Here is a 16,145-nt window from a genome sequence, read left to right as displayed (position 1 = left end):
TTCAGGCAGATCAACATTTCCGCCCAGTTTGGCGTCATCTGCAAATTTACTGAGGGTGCACTCAATCCTCTCATCCAGATCACTGAGAAAGATATTAAAGAGAACTGGCCCCAGCGCTGAGTCCTTGTGAGCACTAGCAACTGTCTTAAACTGGGTTTCACTCCACCAGCAATCTTTAGCCCTGGCCAGCCTGCCAGTTAGTAACCCAGCGAAGCGTCCACCCATCCAAACCACGAGCAGCCTGTTTCCCCAGGATGGTGTAAGGCTCAGTGTGGGAGGCAGGCCTTTCTGAAGTCCAGATAAACAACATCCACAGCCTTTCCCTTGACCCAGTAGGTCAGCTTGCTGCAGAAAGAGAAGGTTCATCAAGCACAGCCTGTCCTTCATGAACCCATCTCAAACGTCACCAGCCTGTTTCACGACAGTAAAGGTACAGGTCGGGAAAAGCCAAGCTCAAGAAGGGAGATCGATGCTAGGGAAAGGCTGCACACCAACCCTCCCCACCCCCTCCCCAGGCTTCATTGACCCGGCAGTGCTCTGGTAGCTGCTGCATCCCTCCAAGGACTGCAGCGTCTAGAGCCACCAGGCGGCCCGGGAGGCGCTCTGGGGAGCCAGGGCTCTCCACTCGCGATTACAGCTCAGGCCGCCGGTGCTGCTCCGCAGCCGCGGTCCGGCCACGGGGCGGCCCTGCCGCGGCCCCGCTGCCGTCGCTGTCTGCCCGGGGCCGGCCGTGGCTCTCAGCACCGGGGACAGCAGCGCCGGCCCCCCGCGCGCCCCGCCGGTTGCCGGTTGCCGGTTGCCGTGGCAGCGACGGCAGGCGTCGCGCCCCGCCCCCCGCGCCTCGGTTGCCTTGGCGACGGCGACGCCGCGGCCATGTCGGACCTGAGCTCGGAGGAGGCTGAGGAGACTGAGACCGATTTAGGGGTCCGCCGGGGAAGCCGGGGTGTCGCTGGTGCTTAGCATCACGGGCGGAGGCCGCCCTGCCCCGTCTGCTCTGGAATCATCGCCGCCGAGGGCGCTGGGGGCAAGCGGGGCGGGAAGTGACTCTCGGGCACGGGCGTCTCGGGCGGAGGGTTAGGGAGGGCCAGCGGGGAAGGGGAAAGAGGACGTTACCGGTCACGGTGACCTAAGCTGTGTCTGCCGGCCGTGTCGAGCCTGGGAGAGCTCCCGAGGCACTTCGAAAGGCAAAGGGAATTTCGGGAGCGGGGCTGTACCCTTTCAATTGAGACCTGCCTGCGTTTATCCACGGGATGAAACCCAAGTAATTCATACTTTGTAGTAGCGTCCCACGTCGTGAGCAAAGCCTGTGCGTGCCGGCATCTGTTGCAAGTGCCTGCATAAGCAGCACATCTGTTGCCCAGGTGCTTCTGCAGTCTGTTGCAAGCAGAACTGGAGCAGCTTTGAGCAAACATCTGCTTTCTGAAGAGGTCAGAGTCAGTCACTTCTACGCCTCTTAAACGCCTTTTTTTCCGCCCCCACATTTGCTCAGGAGTATGACGGTGAACGCAATTCGGAAGGTGAGCGACACGGACGCGGCAGGGCACGGCTGCCGAACGGCGATACCTATGAGGGAGAGTATGGACATGGCTTCAGAAGCGGACAGGTAAGACAGCGGCTGAAGGCAGCAGTGGTTACACTGACGTTTCAGCAGTTCTGGGCACTATATTGAAACAAGAATGAAAACTGACAAATGTTTTGTCTATACCAAATATGTTTCAGGGGATCTACAGGTTTAAAAATGGTGCTTACTACACTGGAGAATATCTTCAAAACAAAAAGCATGGCAGGGGCATTTTCTTTTATCCAGATGGATCAAAATATGAAGGTAAAACACTGAGCACAGTTGTAAGGATTTCTGTAACTGAAAGGACACGTTCCCCCCTCACTCTCCAAATGCCAGGAGACAATGAATTTGAGGATGTGTTCTTTTAAGAAGATGAATTTGCTGCAAACTGTTGCCTTTTTATTCTTCTTTTTACTATGAGTTCCAAGAAGTGCAGGCTTCATTTATGAGAATTTATATTGAGTATCGTGACAAGTGTGGTGTTTAATAGGAGTTTGCTCTTGTCATGGTGTGAGGTGTTCCAAGTACTGAGAAATATTAAGTATCTTTCACAAATCAGTGCAATCTTGATAGAAGAAAGCATGGTTAATTATTTCTGAATGATTATTAGAATCACATGTGTTCAGTATAGAGTATTTTAGGACTTTATTACGTTCATCCTTTAAAAACAGTCTACTGATCAGAACACTTACTCAAGGATTGGGATGCCTCTGAGGTCTGAAGAAGATGAGACTCATTTGCCTTATTCCAGGAGAGTACCTGAAACACTCTGAATATTAGGCTTCAAGAGACAGGATTTCCTCCCTAGCCCTTCTTTCTAAGCTAGGCAAGAAAGAATATTCCCATGGTGAGAGCTAGAAGCAGAGAGCAAAAAGAGCAACCCATTCCTGCCTTCTGGGAGCATCTGCACCTGTGACTTTTTTTAATTTTATTTTTTTTTTAAATAGAAAAGTAGTTAAGGCACACAACCTGGCATCCTTTTGAGTCTATATGCCCCATGACTGACAGGACAATTTTAGCAGATGAGTCATACTGCAGTAGTCCCTCTTTTTATTTGAGTGGAGATGTCACATCTAATGCAGCTGTAATGTGTTACCAAATTTAATGATAGGAGCAGGTTGTTACATGGCTTCTTGTGTTCATAATGATAACAAAGACAGATTGTGATAAACAGAATGAAAGGGAGGTCAGGCAGCTAGACAAATATGTGGGGAGAGTGACATATGGAAGAAAAAAAGAGCAAGGGCTTAGAGTAAGGAATGGAGTCATAGCTTTCATTCCTTCTGTGATGATTAAGGTATGATAACTTTACAAAGTGAATCACACGATATAATAAATGTATCACACAGTAAAATAAGCCATGTCTCACTGCTTTTGTTGTATTTTCACTAAAGGAGACTGGGTGAATGACCAGAGACATGGCTATGGAGTGTACACGTATGCAAATGGTGACACCTATACTGGAGAATGGTCCAACCACAATAGGTTTGTTTCATTCTTACAATTATGTTTCAAGCCACCCAATAGCATTAAATTGCAAAGGTTGCTTTCAAAGCATGACTGACTGCAGCAAATTGTGTTCTGCTGAATGACTTTGGCAACTCAGTCCAACTTGAGTCGTTTCAACTGCCTCAATAATGCATTTTAAATACCTTCTAACAATCTCCTAAACTCTTGATATTCATAATAGAAACAAAAATATGTTTTCTTCTTAGGCATGGCCAAGGTACATACGTCTATAAAGACACAGGATCTAAGTATGTTGGTGGCTGGGCAAATGGAATCCAGGAAGGACAAGCAGAGCTTATCCATCTAAACCATAGATTTAAGGGCAGGTTTTTGAAAGGAAATGTAAGTGTACTGAAAGTCTTTCTACTAATATGAGCAGTTGGAGAGGAATTGCCTTAATATACTCTGTTTCCACTTCAAAGAAGAAGCTAGGCTCTTAAGCCTTTGTAGTATTTCTTGTACTGCAAGTGTAACATAGGAAGTAGAATTAATCTGTAGGATAGAATGCCAAATTTCTCTGCAACTTTGCTTTCAAACTACATTGATATTGATTGTTGTATGAAATTCATAGAAAAGTGTATTTCATATGTTTAGAATGTACTAACTCTCTAGTTCTGCTCACTTTTTGTATCCCTGGACAGCCTGTAGGTCGTGGCAAATATATCTTTGACATTGGATGTGAGCAGCATGGTGAATACATACAATCAGAGCAGGTAAAAGAAATAGTGAAAATTATACTGAACATCAGACAACTCAGTAAATCTAATCTATAAAATGCTTGACAGACACTGATGTTAAAGTAGTTCTAACCAACCAGAAAAGACTAGAAACTTGTGGATTAATGAGATCTCATTCTGCTTTTTGCTTTAGCTTCTCTACTCTGAAAGCTTTGACAAGTGCAAGGGGTCATTTTTGCATTAAGAGTCCTTTTGGCTTAAAATTTGGAAGAATTAGGGCCTTTCTAAAACGTTTGAAGTTTCAAAGCACAGAATAACGTCAATGTATTTGTCTGGACATTTAGCCAGTATTCCATTTTGTTCTCAATACCAGAAAACAAAGGAAAACAAAGAAAAAATATATGTCTGAATTCCTTGATGCTGTGCATAGCAATGGTAATTTCTAGCAGATTTGTGTTTTGTCTCATTGTTTGCCCTGGTTCTATTAGGGGAGCAGGAAGCAGCTGGAGTCAGGGCCTGGTTTTCCTTCTCCTTCATGCAGGAATGTTTTGAAATTATTCTGATTAATGTGGTGCAAAACAGCTATAGAAATAAGACAAATATCATAACATTACTGGTTTGATTTCAAGAAAGTGCTGAGTTTGAGCTTAGATTTTGCTACCTCTGTTGTCCAAACCATTCCTTCCCATTACACATCCTGAAATTTTGCCAATGCAACAATATTTATTGAGACAAAGGCAAAATAAAATCCTGACATTAGGGATAGATTTGCAGAACATGGAGGCTGTTTATCTCTTTTGGCTAAGTGCAAAAGATCCTCAAATTAAGTATCAGGTTCATATGAGTATCCAAAGTGATGTGTATTTAGTATCTTTGGTTCCATTGGGAATTGTTGGATATGCTGATTTTGGAATATTAGGCCATTCATATTGGAGTTTAAACATGAATTTAAGAACACACTTAAGTTCTTAAGAAGGCACTGGGCTTCTCAAAATCATTACTCTCAGGAACATGAACGTCTTCTCATGTACATGCTGTAGTGGCTGTGTAAAGCAAAGGACACTGCTCTTGCTAAAGTAAGATTAAATGTTGCCTCTGCTTTAGTTGAAGTAATTGCAGAAGAAGACTCATTCAAAAAACATAAATCAGCTATTATTACAGATAATGATTCCATTACTAAGAGTCCTTCATATTTGGGTAGAATCATAGAATCAGTCAGCTTGGAAGGGACCACAAGGATCATCTAGTTCCAACCCCTCTGCCGTGGGCAGCAACACTCTATCCTAGATCAGGCAAAAAGAAAATAAAGACTTGTTTTTTAAAGGGAGAGACAAAAGTCTACTCTGAAGAAAGCAAGCTGGCAAGAACTGATCATTAGTAATAGCCAACTGACCTCATCAATGTTTGAAATACAGTTCTCTTCCAAGACTTGCAGCTGCTGAAGTTCTTCCACCTGCAAAAACTGTAAAAGGCTCTTTTGAGCCCAGATAAAGAGGTTTTAGTGCATGAAACCATTACTTTAGTTACTTACCTAATATATGTAAAATGAGATGTTGGATTTCATGAGTTGCCTTCTAGGATAAAGGAGAGGAAGAAGAGGATGAACCCTCATTACTTGCTGAACCAAAGTGGAAAGCTTCAGAAATTACCAAATTAACATTCTGGACCCCCCATGGGGAAAACCCACCTTCTCCCAGGGAAGCCTCCCTGGTAACAGCAGCAGCAGCTGCTGCAGCAGAAGCAGTGGAAGAAAGAGCAGAAGCAGCAGTAACTGAAGAGGAGGAAAACCCACCGATTGCAGGTTTGTTCTACTGTGCAGCTGGAAAAGCCATGCTTTAACTATCCCTGGAAATGGTGTTTTCCAGGTTTAATAGCAAATGGTGTGGGAGGTTTGTTGTGTTTTTTTGCCTGTTTTGTTTTATTTTTGTTTTGTTGGGGTTTTATTTGTTTGGTTTATTTGGTTTTCTTTGGGTTGTTTTTCTGTTTGTGGTTGGGAGATTTTTGTGGTTTTTTTCCCCCTATAATTTACCACATATTGAGTGTTAGGAACTTTCAAGTCTGATCATAAACTACACAATATATGTATGTGTCTTTTTTTAACTCATGTAGCATAACGAGATACAAATGTCTTGGCAAGCCTGCTAATCATTTTAGACTATATCATTGTATAACAATACAAACTTGATTATAAACAGCTAGAGAAGATTTGGGGCATTTCTCAGACCGCAAACTTAAGTAAGACTGCAAACAGTACTGCATGAAAAAGAACCAGGCTGAGTGCAAATTTGTCAAATTGATTCTCTGTGGTATTTCTGATATCTCATATTTCAGCCTCTGATGAGTCTGCTGAGGGGAAGGATGAAGCATCTTCTCTTCATGAGGTATCCAGTGAAACTCTTAACCCAGGAAGGGATATAGAAGGGGCAGAGAAGGAAAGCAAAGAAGAAGAAGAAAATGAAGATCAGGAGCATCAAGGTGAGGAATGGAGTATGCACAATTAAAACAACAACAACAACAACAATAATAATAATAATAATTATATTTTAAATGCTGCCTGTCAATCAGCTGAAGTCCTGCTGCTACTGAGAGGTCCATTCATCAAACCAAAGAGACCATGGGGATATCTACCTTTCATAGGGGGAGCAGTCCTCTATAGATGCAAAGTGGTTTTGATAGTCAAGTTCCTGTACTGTAAGACAAGGAATTAGAAGTGACACTTGTGTGCAGCATTATCTATGCACGTACAGCTGACAGCCCTTGCAGAGCTGAGCTTGTATGTGATTGCATTTGCAAATATCTCTTTGTCATAAAAGTGTGAGAGAAGTTTTCAGACCCTGGGAGATACAGGGGCTTTTGAGCACTCTATTTTTCTCTCATAAATGGAGCTTTTATTCCCTCAGCTGAAGTTAAAGAGCAGGCAAAACCAACCTGAAGAAACAGATTTCAAATATTGTTATGCCTTGTGGTTTGAATAGTCTCTGATTTGTTTGTTTGCCCTACAAACCAAAGAGTTTGGGATTCAGGTGCTCAGGTTTCCGTCTTCACTTCAGAAGTCTCTTTTGACTGCCAGATTACCAAGAGGCAACAACAGGATGCATCTAGATTTCCTCATCTTTCACAGTATCACAGTTATCACAGTATCATCAGGGTTGGAAGAGACCTCACAGATCATCAAGTCCAACCCTTTACCACAGAGCTCAAGGCTAGACCATGGCACCAAGTGCCACGTCCAATCTTGCCTTGAACAGCCCCAGGGACGGCGACTCCACCACCTCCCCGGGCAGCCCATTCCAGTGTCCAATGACTCTCTCAGTGAAGAACTTTCTCCTCACCTCGAGCCTAAATCTCCCCTGGCGCAGCCTGAGGCTGTGTCCTCTCGTTCTGGCACTGGCCACCTGAGAGAAGAGATCAACCTCCTTCTGGCCACAACCACCCTTCAGGTAGTTGTAGACGGCAATAAGGTCACCCCTGAGCCTCCTCTTCTCCAGGCTAACCAATCCCAGCTCCCTCAGCCTCTCCTCGTAGGAAGAGAATGTGAATAGCTTTCACCCAGATGTGTTGTTTGTGTTTATTGTTAACATAGACAAGCTTGCATACTGATGTACAAAACATGAGGTAAAGGTATCCATTTGTAATCAGTCCATTTTACAATCAATCAAAGCGAAGCACTGTCTATAGGGATCAGATAAGGCTATTAAGCCATAGAAAAATGCCTGGAGGTATACTCTAAACATTTAGGTTAGCTCTTGGAATTGATGTAGTTTATTTGCTCTGAAGGTGTTCTCCTTCTTCAGCCAAACTAGCCAGCTAGCTGATCTGATTGTGTAGGACTGGTGTTTTACAGGATCCCTGGGACTGGATCATATCTAACTGAAATTTCAGCAGGTCTCCTGCACAGCTCAGCTTTAGATTTGGCAAACGTTCATTGATCACAGAATTATAGAACCATAGAATGGTCTGGAATGGAATGGACCTCCAAAGGTCATCTAGTTCAACCTCACCCCACAGTCAGCTGGGACATCCTTAACTAGATCAGGTTGCCCAGACCCCCATCAAGCCTCACCTTGAATATCTCCAGGGAAGGGGCCTCAACCCCCTTACTGGCAATCTGTTCCAGTGTTCTACCACCCTCATAGTAAAGAACTTGTTCCTAACATCCAGTCTAAATCTGCTCTTCTCTAATTTGAAGCCACTGTCCCTTGTCCTGTCACCACAGACCTTTGAAAACAGTCCCTTTCCAGTCTTCTTGTAGGCCTCCTTCAAGAACTGGAAGGCTGCTATTAGGCCTCTCTGGAGCCTCCTCTTCTCCAGGTTGAACACCCCCAGCTCTCTTAGCCTGTCCTTGTAGCAGAAGTGTTCCAAGCCCCTGATCATTTCTGTGACCCTCCTCTGGACCTGCTCCATTAGGTCCATGTCCTTCCTATATTGAGGGCTCCAGAGCTGGACACAGTACTCCAGGTGAGGTCTCACCAGAGCAGAGTAAAGTGGCAGAATCACCTCTCTGGACCTGCTGGCAATGCTGCTTTTTGATTCAGCCCAGGATGTGATTTGCCTTCTGGGCTGCAGGCACGCACTGACTCTTCATGTCCAGCTTCTCATCCATCAGCACCCCCAAGTCCTTTTCTGCAGGGCTGCTTTCTATCACCTCATCTGCAGTCTGTATTGATAGTGAGAATTGTTCTGGCCCAGGTGCAGAACTCTGCACTTGGTCTTGTTGAACCTCAGGCATGGCTTGTCTCAAAGCCTCTTGGACTCAACCACTTTGAACGTAATTCTCATCACTTTTTTGGCCTACCACAGTGAAACAATTTCAGTTGTTAACTGTGTTGAGGGTTTTTTTACAGAACAAGTGGATTAAAATACCTGTCAGAGACAGCCTAGGCATAGAGACTGATGCATGACAACATTGGAATGCGAGAGATGTTGTCAAAGTTCCTTCCAGCTCTGTTTCTATTATCAAAGAGTTGGATGATTTTATACAGGTTTTGGCAATAGGATTAATGAGAAAACATACTGTTCCCCTTCTCTTTAGCAAGAGTAATTTATAGTGGGATGAAATTATGTGAAGAAAATACGCATACTGTGAAGAGCAGATGTAACAAAATCTGTTTTCTTGCAACCTTATATTCTCTGTCCCATTGCCATTTTTTTTTTGACACCAGAATTCCATCCCTGTTGCTCCACATTTCTTAAGATATCATCTAAGTAGGAGATGTTCTTTAGCTATTAGAGCTTTACATATGGGCTGGCTGGCAGTCACAATGCATGCACCAAGTCTGTCTGGCAGCTGACAAACTGTGGAACAGTTAAATTCCAGTATTGGCTGTGAAAGGCAGTGGGGAAGTGCTGGGATACAAGGATTACTTACACTAAAATGCATCTCTATGTACTGTCTTCACCTCCACAGAAGCTACTAACTTAGAAGATTAGGAGGACGAATCAATGGAAGCAGAGTAGTTGGATACAACTGAAAAGAAAGAGCCTAAAAGGAGATTTCACAGTAAATCATTTATTATGGTAAACCTGCAATAGATGTATTCATTAAAAAGTGAGTTAAGATACTTTGGATAAAACATTTCTGTCACTACTCTGTCTGGAATATTTATTTCTGGAGCTTTCATGATTTCAGAGTGTACAGACTCACAGCAGCTTTCTTTACTCCATGCAGCAGATAGTCAGCTGCCAAATTCAGTGCATTCTGCCTTGGTGAAGTTGGGTCCTCACAAATTTGCATAAGCAAACTCAATTTCCTGCCGCTACTGCTAGTTCTTCTTTTGCTTGAGCCCTACACCAAGACTTAGGGTCCTGCTTATGAAGACAAAGGCAGCACTGCACTTCTCAGGTCTCTCTGTATCCCTGTCACTAGTCCACCAATTATAGGCCTACATTTTTCCAGCTTATATTTTCATTGCTCATGTAGCTGTAGAAGCTCTTCCCATTAAGTCTCCCTGTACCAATGTGAATTGGATTTTGCATTCCTACCACACTGGCACAGTGGTTTTAAACTCTTTGCAGTCTGTTTTTGCTTCTACTTCTGTATGCTGATACTTCCCCTCCCTGCCTTGTACTGCAGCCAAGTTTCTTGTTTACCATGTAGCCTTCCTTAAGCTGGTTAAAGGAGACTGTCAACTGATCAGGGTGAGGAAGTGGATCTCTAACAAACGGCCTTAACACCCTTGCTGATCCATAAGCTCTCAACCAGCATATTGTCCATAGTATAGAAACGCTCTGTGTGTTCTGGTGTGGGGACCCTGCTGATAGCCTATTTATGCTCAGCAGTGAGAGGTCTGCATGCCAGCTTCTGCAAGTCCTTGGACACAGAATGCCTGGACCTCTACACACCTCACTCAGGGGAGGAACCTGCCACCTGCAGCTCCATGAGAAACACAGACGTAATATGTCTCTGCCCAAGTCCTGTCTAGGCTGTCACCACTGACGTACCAAGGGTACTTTCTTCAGCTATAGTTCATCAACATTGGTTTTGCACTCCCACATTGACTGGAGGAGAACTTCTGCCTTTCTCCAGCACCCCCACAAACTGCCAAGAGCTCTGCTTGCTGTATTCCTATCTCCCAGCTGAACAAGAATCCCTACTTGACAAACATAAAACAGTCCAACACTCCCTAATCAGCAGACAGTTAACTACTGAACATGCAGCTCCTTTTAAATCAGCAAGAAGCCATCAAGAGAGAGCAGCTGCAGAAACCCCCTGGAAACTACCAGAATCAAATGGTATTTTATAAATAAGTTAAAAGCACAAAGCAAAGCAAAGCTGCACAAAGCAAGGCAAAGCTGCACAAAGGGTGAATAAATCTGCTCTGAAGCATCACTTTCCTGACATGTGAGCAATACCTTAACTATTATCAAATATATCTGACTACAATTGACTGTCTCATGCTGTGTGAATATTGATGGGCCTGAAGACTGAGGTAGAGAGAAAGTTATACTGAAATTTTAGTTTAGGAAGAAAAGAGGAAAAACCATTTTAGCAAGTTCCTCTTCTTGACAACTCACAGTTCCAGCAGAGATATGCCCAGTAGTTGGCAATGGAGTAACAGAAAGTAGAGGTAAGGAAATTAGTTGTATAGAGTTTATTACTGCTTCCTGCATTTTTTAACCCTGTCAGAAATCTGTGCTAGTTTGAAGCTAGCTAGAATGTTTTGGTGAGAAGAATTATGTTACAGGCTGTGAAAAGGAAACAATGGTGATGTCTGCTTCACTCATAGGCTTGCTGAGATGTGTAAGCACAAGAACATAAATATAGATAACAGAGTCGCTCTCTGTCTCTTGGGACTGCATGAACTTCTCTCTAACCTAACCTGCTGCCTGACTAATCCATCTGCTTTCTAACACCCCTGGCTGACACTCCAAGCTACCTCGAGCATAAGGCAAAGTCTGGGGTAAGGTAGAGGGGTGGGGAGAAGGTGGAAGTGTGGTTGAGAGCCCCTCCTGGGGACTCTGGTTTCTGGGAGGGGAGCTGTGTTTCTGTATTACTTTTAAAGTTGTCTATTTCTGTATACATTGCAAATATCTGCTTGTACATTGTGCTAAGCTGTCAATATAAAGCTTCATTCAATTTTCCAGAGCCGCTGAGTCTAGTCTGGGTGATTTTCCAAAGTGTGTGGGTGGGGGGAGTGGGTAACACCCAAAGCATCACAAAATCTCATAGTGAGAAAACTCCCATGCAGCCTTTCCTCTCTTGTCTAACGTAATTTTCTTTGCAATTTCTTGTCACGCCGACTGTGACTTTAGTGAGCATTTTGAGACGTGGTTGTGTTTTTGTTTTGTTTTAGTCTGTTTGCTTGCCTTTGGGGAAGTGCAGCAATTCAATTATTCATGTAGCTCAATCAAAGCAAAACCGGCTTGCTAACGCTGAGGGCTCTGCCGTTGCCTAATCTTCCTGAAGATTATGTATTTTACTGTAAGTTTGAGAAACATCCACACAGTATAGACCTCAACTCATTTCCATTTTGAAGTAATTCCCAGTTCAAGATGAGCTAATTCTTGGATGCTTTAAGGCATTGGCTGCCGCAGGGGAGCAGCCAATGCCGCACGCTTTATTGGAACGCGAGTGCCCTCCAGTGGTGAACCTGAAACAGACACATCCCGCCTGGAATGCCATCAGGAACTGCTAAGAACATCTGGAAGTCTCAGAAGTGCTCCCAAGAAGATTGCTCACTTCTTTCGGAAACCACCAATGCTTTTGCTGGAGGAGACTGCATTTTCTAGAAATAGCTTAAGGATAAGCTGGAAACTAGTTAGTAGTAGCTCCTTCACTCCTGTCTTAGAGAAGGAGGAACCTATGCTAAAACTGTGCAAGCACCGCTCAGCAGTAGCCAAAACACTGAGGTGTTATCAACACTCTTCCAACTACCACTACAACACAGATCACGACAAAAGATGCTATGGGGAGAACTAACTCCAGCTCAGACGAACCTAATACAACGTGAAAAATGGTGCAGTGTGTATCTGTGCTTCACATGTCTTAGAAAACCATCAGGAGATCCCATTGCATTCCCCCACAGAAAGGACTTCTTGCACAGTCCACAATGAAGCTGGTCACAAGAGTTCATTGCAGCTAAAGGAGGTATCTGGTTTTAAGTTCTTCTTACACCAAGAAGGTCCTGGAATGCATTTCATTTCCACCTGAAAATACAAAATTTTTACATACCTTCAGAGAGAGGTCCCTTTTGCATTCACAGAAGATAAGGCAACAAAGGCTTGTTTGACCTGTTACATAAACTAAGCCTTCCCTTCTTTCACCCACTTGATGCTAAGGAAATTTAGTCCATTTTCCAGAGCACTGTGATTTCTGTGTGCAAGGTGTAGGAAACAACCCTTCTGCGAGTCATCACTTCCTGCAAGTTTGAGGGACTGTAGGAGGGAAGTGTTCCACCATCAGGACTTTTTCTCTCCTAAGGAGTCTCCATATGTAGTGGAACCAGAGTGAGTATCATTGTTCTTTTCTACGTGGATTGTGCTGGAGGAGCTCCAGCAGCAACTGTGTTCAGTTTTGGGCTCCCAATTTTAAGAGGGACAGGCATCTGCTGAAGAGGGTCCAGCAGAGGGCTGCGAGGATGACTGGGGGACAGGAGGGCATGGCTGATGAGGAGAGGCTGAGGGACCTGGGGCTTTTTAGTCTGGAGAAAAGAAGACATAGAGGGGATTTGATACAAGTGTATAAGTATCTGAAGGCTGGCCAGGAGCTGGGGGAACAGGCTCTGCTCACTTGCTCCCTAGGCCCAGCAAAGAGGTTATCTGTAATTTGCTCCCTTGTGCTGAGAGCATCTCTCCAGGTGTGGCAAAGACACAAAGATCTCTGCACGAAGCACTGATGAGCCATATGGGCAAGTGAAGTGTGAAACTGCAGTGCAGATGCAGGTGTCTGTGCAATTCAGTGATTCACTAACACTTCCTTTTTCACAATAGCACAGTCTTTCATTTGTGCAAACCTTCACTGCTGTTCTGAGTTCAAAAAAATCACACCATTAACCAGGTTGGGAAAAACCTTCAAGATCATAAAGTCCAACCTATCACCTAACACCTTCTAATTAACTAAACCATGGCACTAAGTGCCTCATCCAGTTTCCTTTTAAACACCTTCAGGCATAGCGACTCCACCATCTCCCTGGGCAGCCCATTCCAATGCTATTCACTCTTTCTTTGAAGAACTTGTTCTTAACATTCAGCCTAAACCTGCCCTGGTACAGCTTGAGACTGTGTCCTCTTCTTCTGTCACTGGCTGCTTAAGAGATCAACCCCTGCCTGGCCACAACCTCTTTTCAGGTAGTTGTAGAGAGCACTAAGGTCTCCCCTGAGCCTCCTCTTCTTCTGGCTGATCACCCCCAGCTCCCTCAGCCACTCCTTGTAGGGCTGTGCTCCAGCCCACTCAACAGCCTTGGTGAGCTCCTCCCTAGCTCTGGACACATCCAAACACCTCAACATCTTTCTTAGAGGAGAAAGAGTCACAAACATTTCAGTTTTTAATCACTCATTAGTGAAAGCACTAAAAGATCAACACCAGACCCATGTATTCTTCTGAACTCACAATAAACAGCTGCATAGAGTCTTTTCCAAAATTTTCCTTTTCTTTTGGAGCATTTCAATAACACAGCTCCCAGGAGACAGTGGAAATACTACTCAGCTCCCCACTTGATGATTTTAAATTGTGCAAAGCGAATGGCAGTAACTACTGTTCTCAGTCATCACAGCTGCACAGAACCTTACATTAGCATTCAGTGTTGGCTCAAGGAAAGCTTTGGAAAAATCAGTAACAAGACATTAATGGAACTTTTATATCTTGTTATTCAGAAGAGCTGGACTCAAGTGTTTCTCCAAGCATTTCTGTCTAAAAGTAGTTTCAGGCATTATTATAACATTCTGCACTGCTATCCTTACAAAGGGTAGAGAAGGAGCACTCTTGTTTGAAAAAATGCTGCTCCTCCTTCTTATCTCTCCATCAGAGCAGATTTTATTTAGTCCTGTAAATATGAGGTTGTATTCCCACAAGGTGTCACCATAGATTAACTTCACTGTAGGGCTTTATCAAAATCATTCATATTTTTAGGTTTTAAGATATGAACAAAACATTTAGATTATCTAGGTAGTGCAAAAAGCACCCATTAAAGTGCATAACTTTGTAATGAAATCATAGAGCCATAGAATAACCCGGATTGGAAGGGACCTCTAAAGGTCATCTATTCCTGCAGTGGGTAGGGACATTCTCAGCTAGGTTCCCCAGAGCCCTGCTGAGCCTCACCTTGAATATCTCCAGGGCTGGGGCCTCAACCACCTCACTGGGCAACCTGCTCCAGTGCTCAACCACCCTCGTTGTAAAGAACTTTTTCCCTAACATCCAATCTAAATCTGCTCTTCTCAAATTTCAAAGCATTGCCTCTTGTCCTATCACACACAGCCCTTCGTAAACAGTAATGAAAATGGCATTGGAATAAAGCAAGAGCTAAGTTTTGAAACTGCATTAAAAAGAGAAGGAGATTTTAAAACATGGAAGGAAAAAAATCCTCTTTTGTTTCCTACAAAAACTATTTTGAAGCTTCTGAGGGCATTTTTGCTTGTGTTCAGTGGTTTCATGTTTTGAACACACGTTAGGAATTCTCTCTCCTAAGCACTAGATTTTACAGCTAAGAACCCTTGTAGGTTAAAGATACAATTTCAGCCCTGATACTAAAAAGTGCTCACATGAAAAGGCAAAAGCACCATCCTTTTGAATAAAAGAGCTTGAAATTGCCCTTTCATTATTGAGACTGAGGTACAGTTCCAATGGCTTGCTTATTTGGGCTGCTTGTTCTTTCTGTTCCATTCATTTGAGTGCTAGAAATAAACAACTATTTATAAGTTAGAGAAAGTAATTTGCAATTAAGCATTTGTCTGCACCTACTCAGTACTGTCTGGATTAGAAATCACCACAATAGAAGAAGAGCACAAGCCCTACGAGGAGAGGCTGAGGGAGCTGGGATTGGTTAGCCTGGAGAAGAGGAGGCTCAGGGGTGACCTTATCGCTGTCTACAACTACCTGAGGGGTGGTTGTGGCCAGGAGGAGGTTGCTCTCTTCTCTCAGGTGGCCAGTGCCAGAACAAGAAGACACAATCTCAAGCTACGCCAGGGGAGATTTAGGCTGGAGGTGAGGAGAAAGTTCTTCACTGAGAGAGTCATTGGACACTGGAATGGGCTGCCCGGGGAGGTGGTGGAGTTGCCATCCCTGGAGCTGTTCAAGGCAGGACTGGATGGGGCACTTGGTGCCATGGTCTAGCCTTGAGCTCTGTGGTAAAGGGTTGGACTTGATGATCTGTGAGGTCTCTTCCAACCTTGGTGATACTGTGATACTGTGATTTAAGTCTGTAGAACCTTTTCTCTCATGTTCCTGCAGCTGTGTCCTTCTGCCCTCTTCACCCCTGCTTCTAAGGTAGCCTAAATGCACTTATTTTGAGTTAGAACTCAATGGACAACGACAGGATTTGAGTGTTGCAAACTGCTTGCTACTAACATCACTTCTGCAGGCCAAAGGGAGGGCAAAGCAAAGAGAAGTGTTTCATTGGTATGTTGCACACAACAGCAGCAGTGTAGGAAAGCTGTTCAGAGGATGAAGGTGATGCTGTTCTTATAGGTTACGTCTAACAACAGACCTACCCTGACAATATTTCCGATGCCATTGGGTGCAGGGACCGATGGCATTTGGTATTTTATTTTGGTGCTTTAAAGACCACCCAGATTCTTGGTATTTGCAACAAGGTTTAGGATTGATATAGGAATATTGATATAGCATTTAAAAAAAAAAACCCAAACACGCAACCAACCCACATTATTTCTTAAAAGTTAGGGTAAATTTTCTCATGAAAGCACTTGAAATTTTGTTTCATTAATTCTTTAACAATGCT

The 16,145-nt window shown here is 43.8% G+C and overlaps 1 protein-coding gene across 2 annotated transcripts; it reads left to right on the top strand.

Moving 5' to 3' along the window:
* The first annotated feature begins 823 nt into the window (after positions 1 to 823).
* On the top strand, positions 824 to 9,337 carry RSPH1 (radial spoke head component 1). 2 transcript variants are annotated; one of them, XM_064152578.1, is made up of 9 exons: positions 824 to 924; positions 1,490 to 1,603; positions 1,720 to 1,825; positions 2,959 to 3,049; positions 3,280 to 3,415; positions 3,715 to 3,786; positions 5,329 to 5,551; positions 6,082 to 6,225; positions 9,158 to 9,337. In XM_064152578.1, exons 1-9 carry the CDS (start codon positions 874 to 876, stop codon positions 9,178 to 9,180), a joined length of 960 nt encoding a protein of 319 aa, XP_064008648.1. In that variant the 5' UTR covers positions 824 to 873; the 3' UTR covers positions 9,181 to 9,337. The 2 variants fall into 2 exon arrangements, with proteins under 2 accessions (XP_064008648.1, XP_064008649.1); XM_064152579.1 differs by lacking the exon at positions 3,715 to 3,786.
* Positions 9,338 to 16,145: the final 6,808 nt, after the last annotated feature.

Source organism: Pogoniulus pusillus, chromosome 12 (genome assembly GCF_015220805.1).
Source record: "Pogoniulus pusillus isolate bPogPus1 chromosome 12, bPogPus1.pri, whole genome shotgun sequence".
Lineage (NCBI taxonomy): Eukaryota > Metazoa > Chordata > Aves > Piciformes > Lybiidae > Pogoniulus > Pogoniulus pusillus.
The sequence above is the reverse complement of the archived record's forward strand: the minus strand, read 5'-3'. Positions and strand labels throughout refer to the sequence as shown.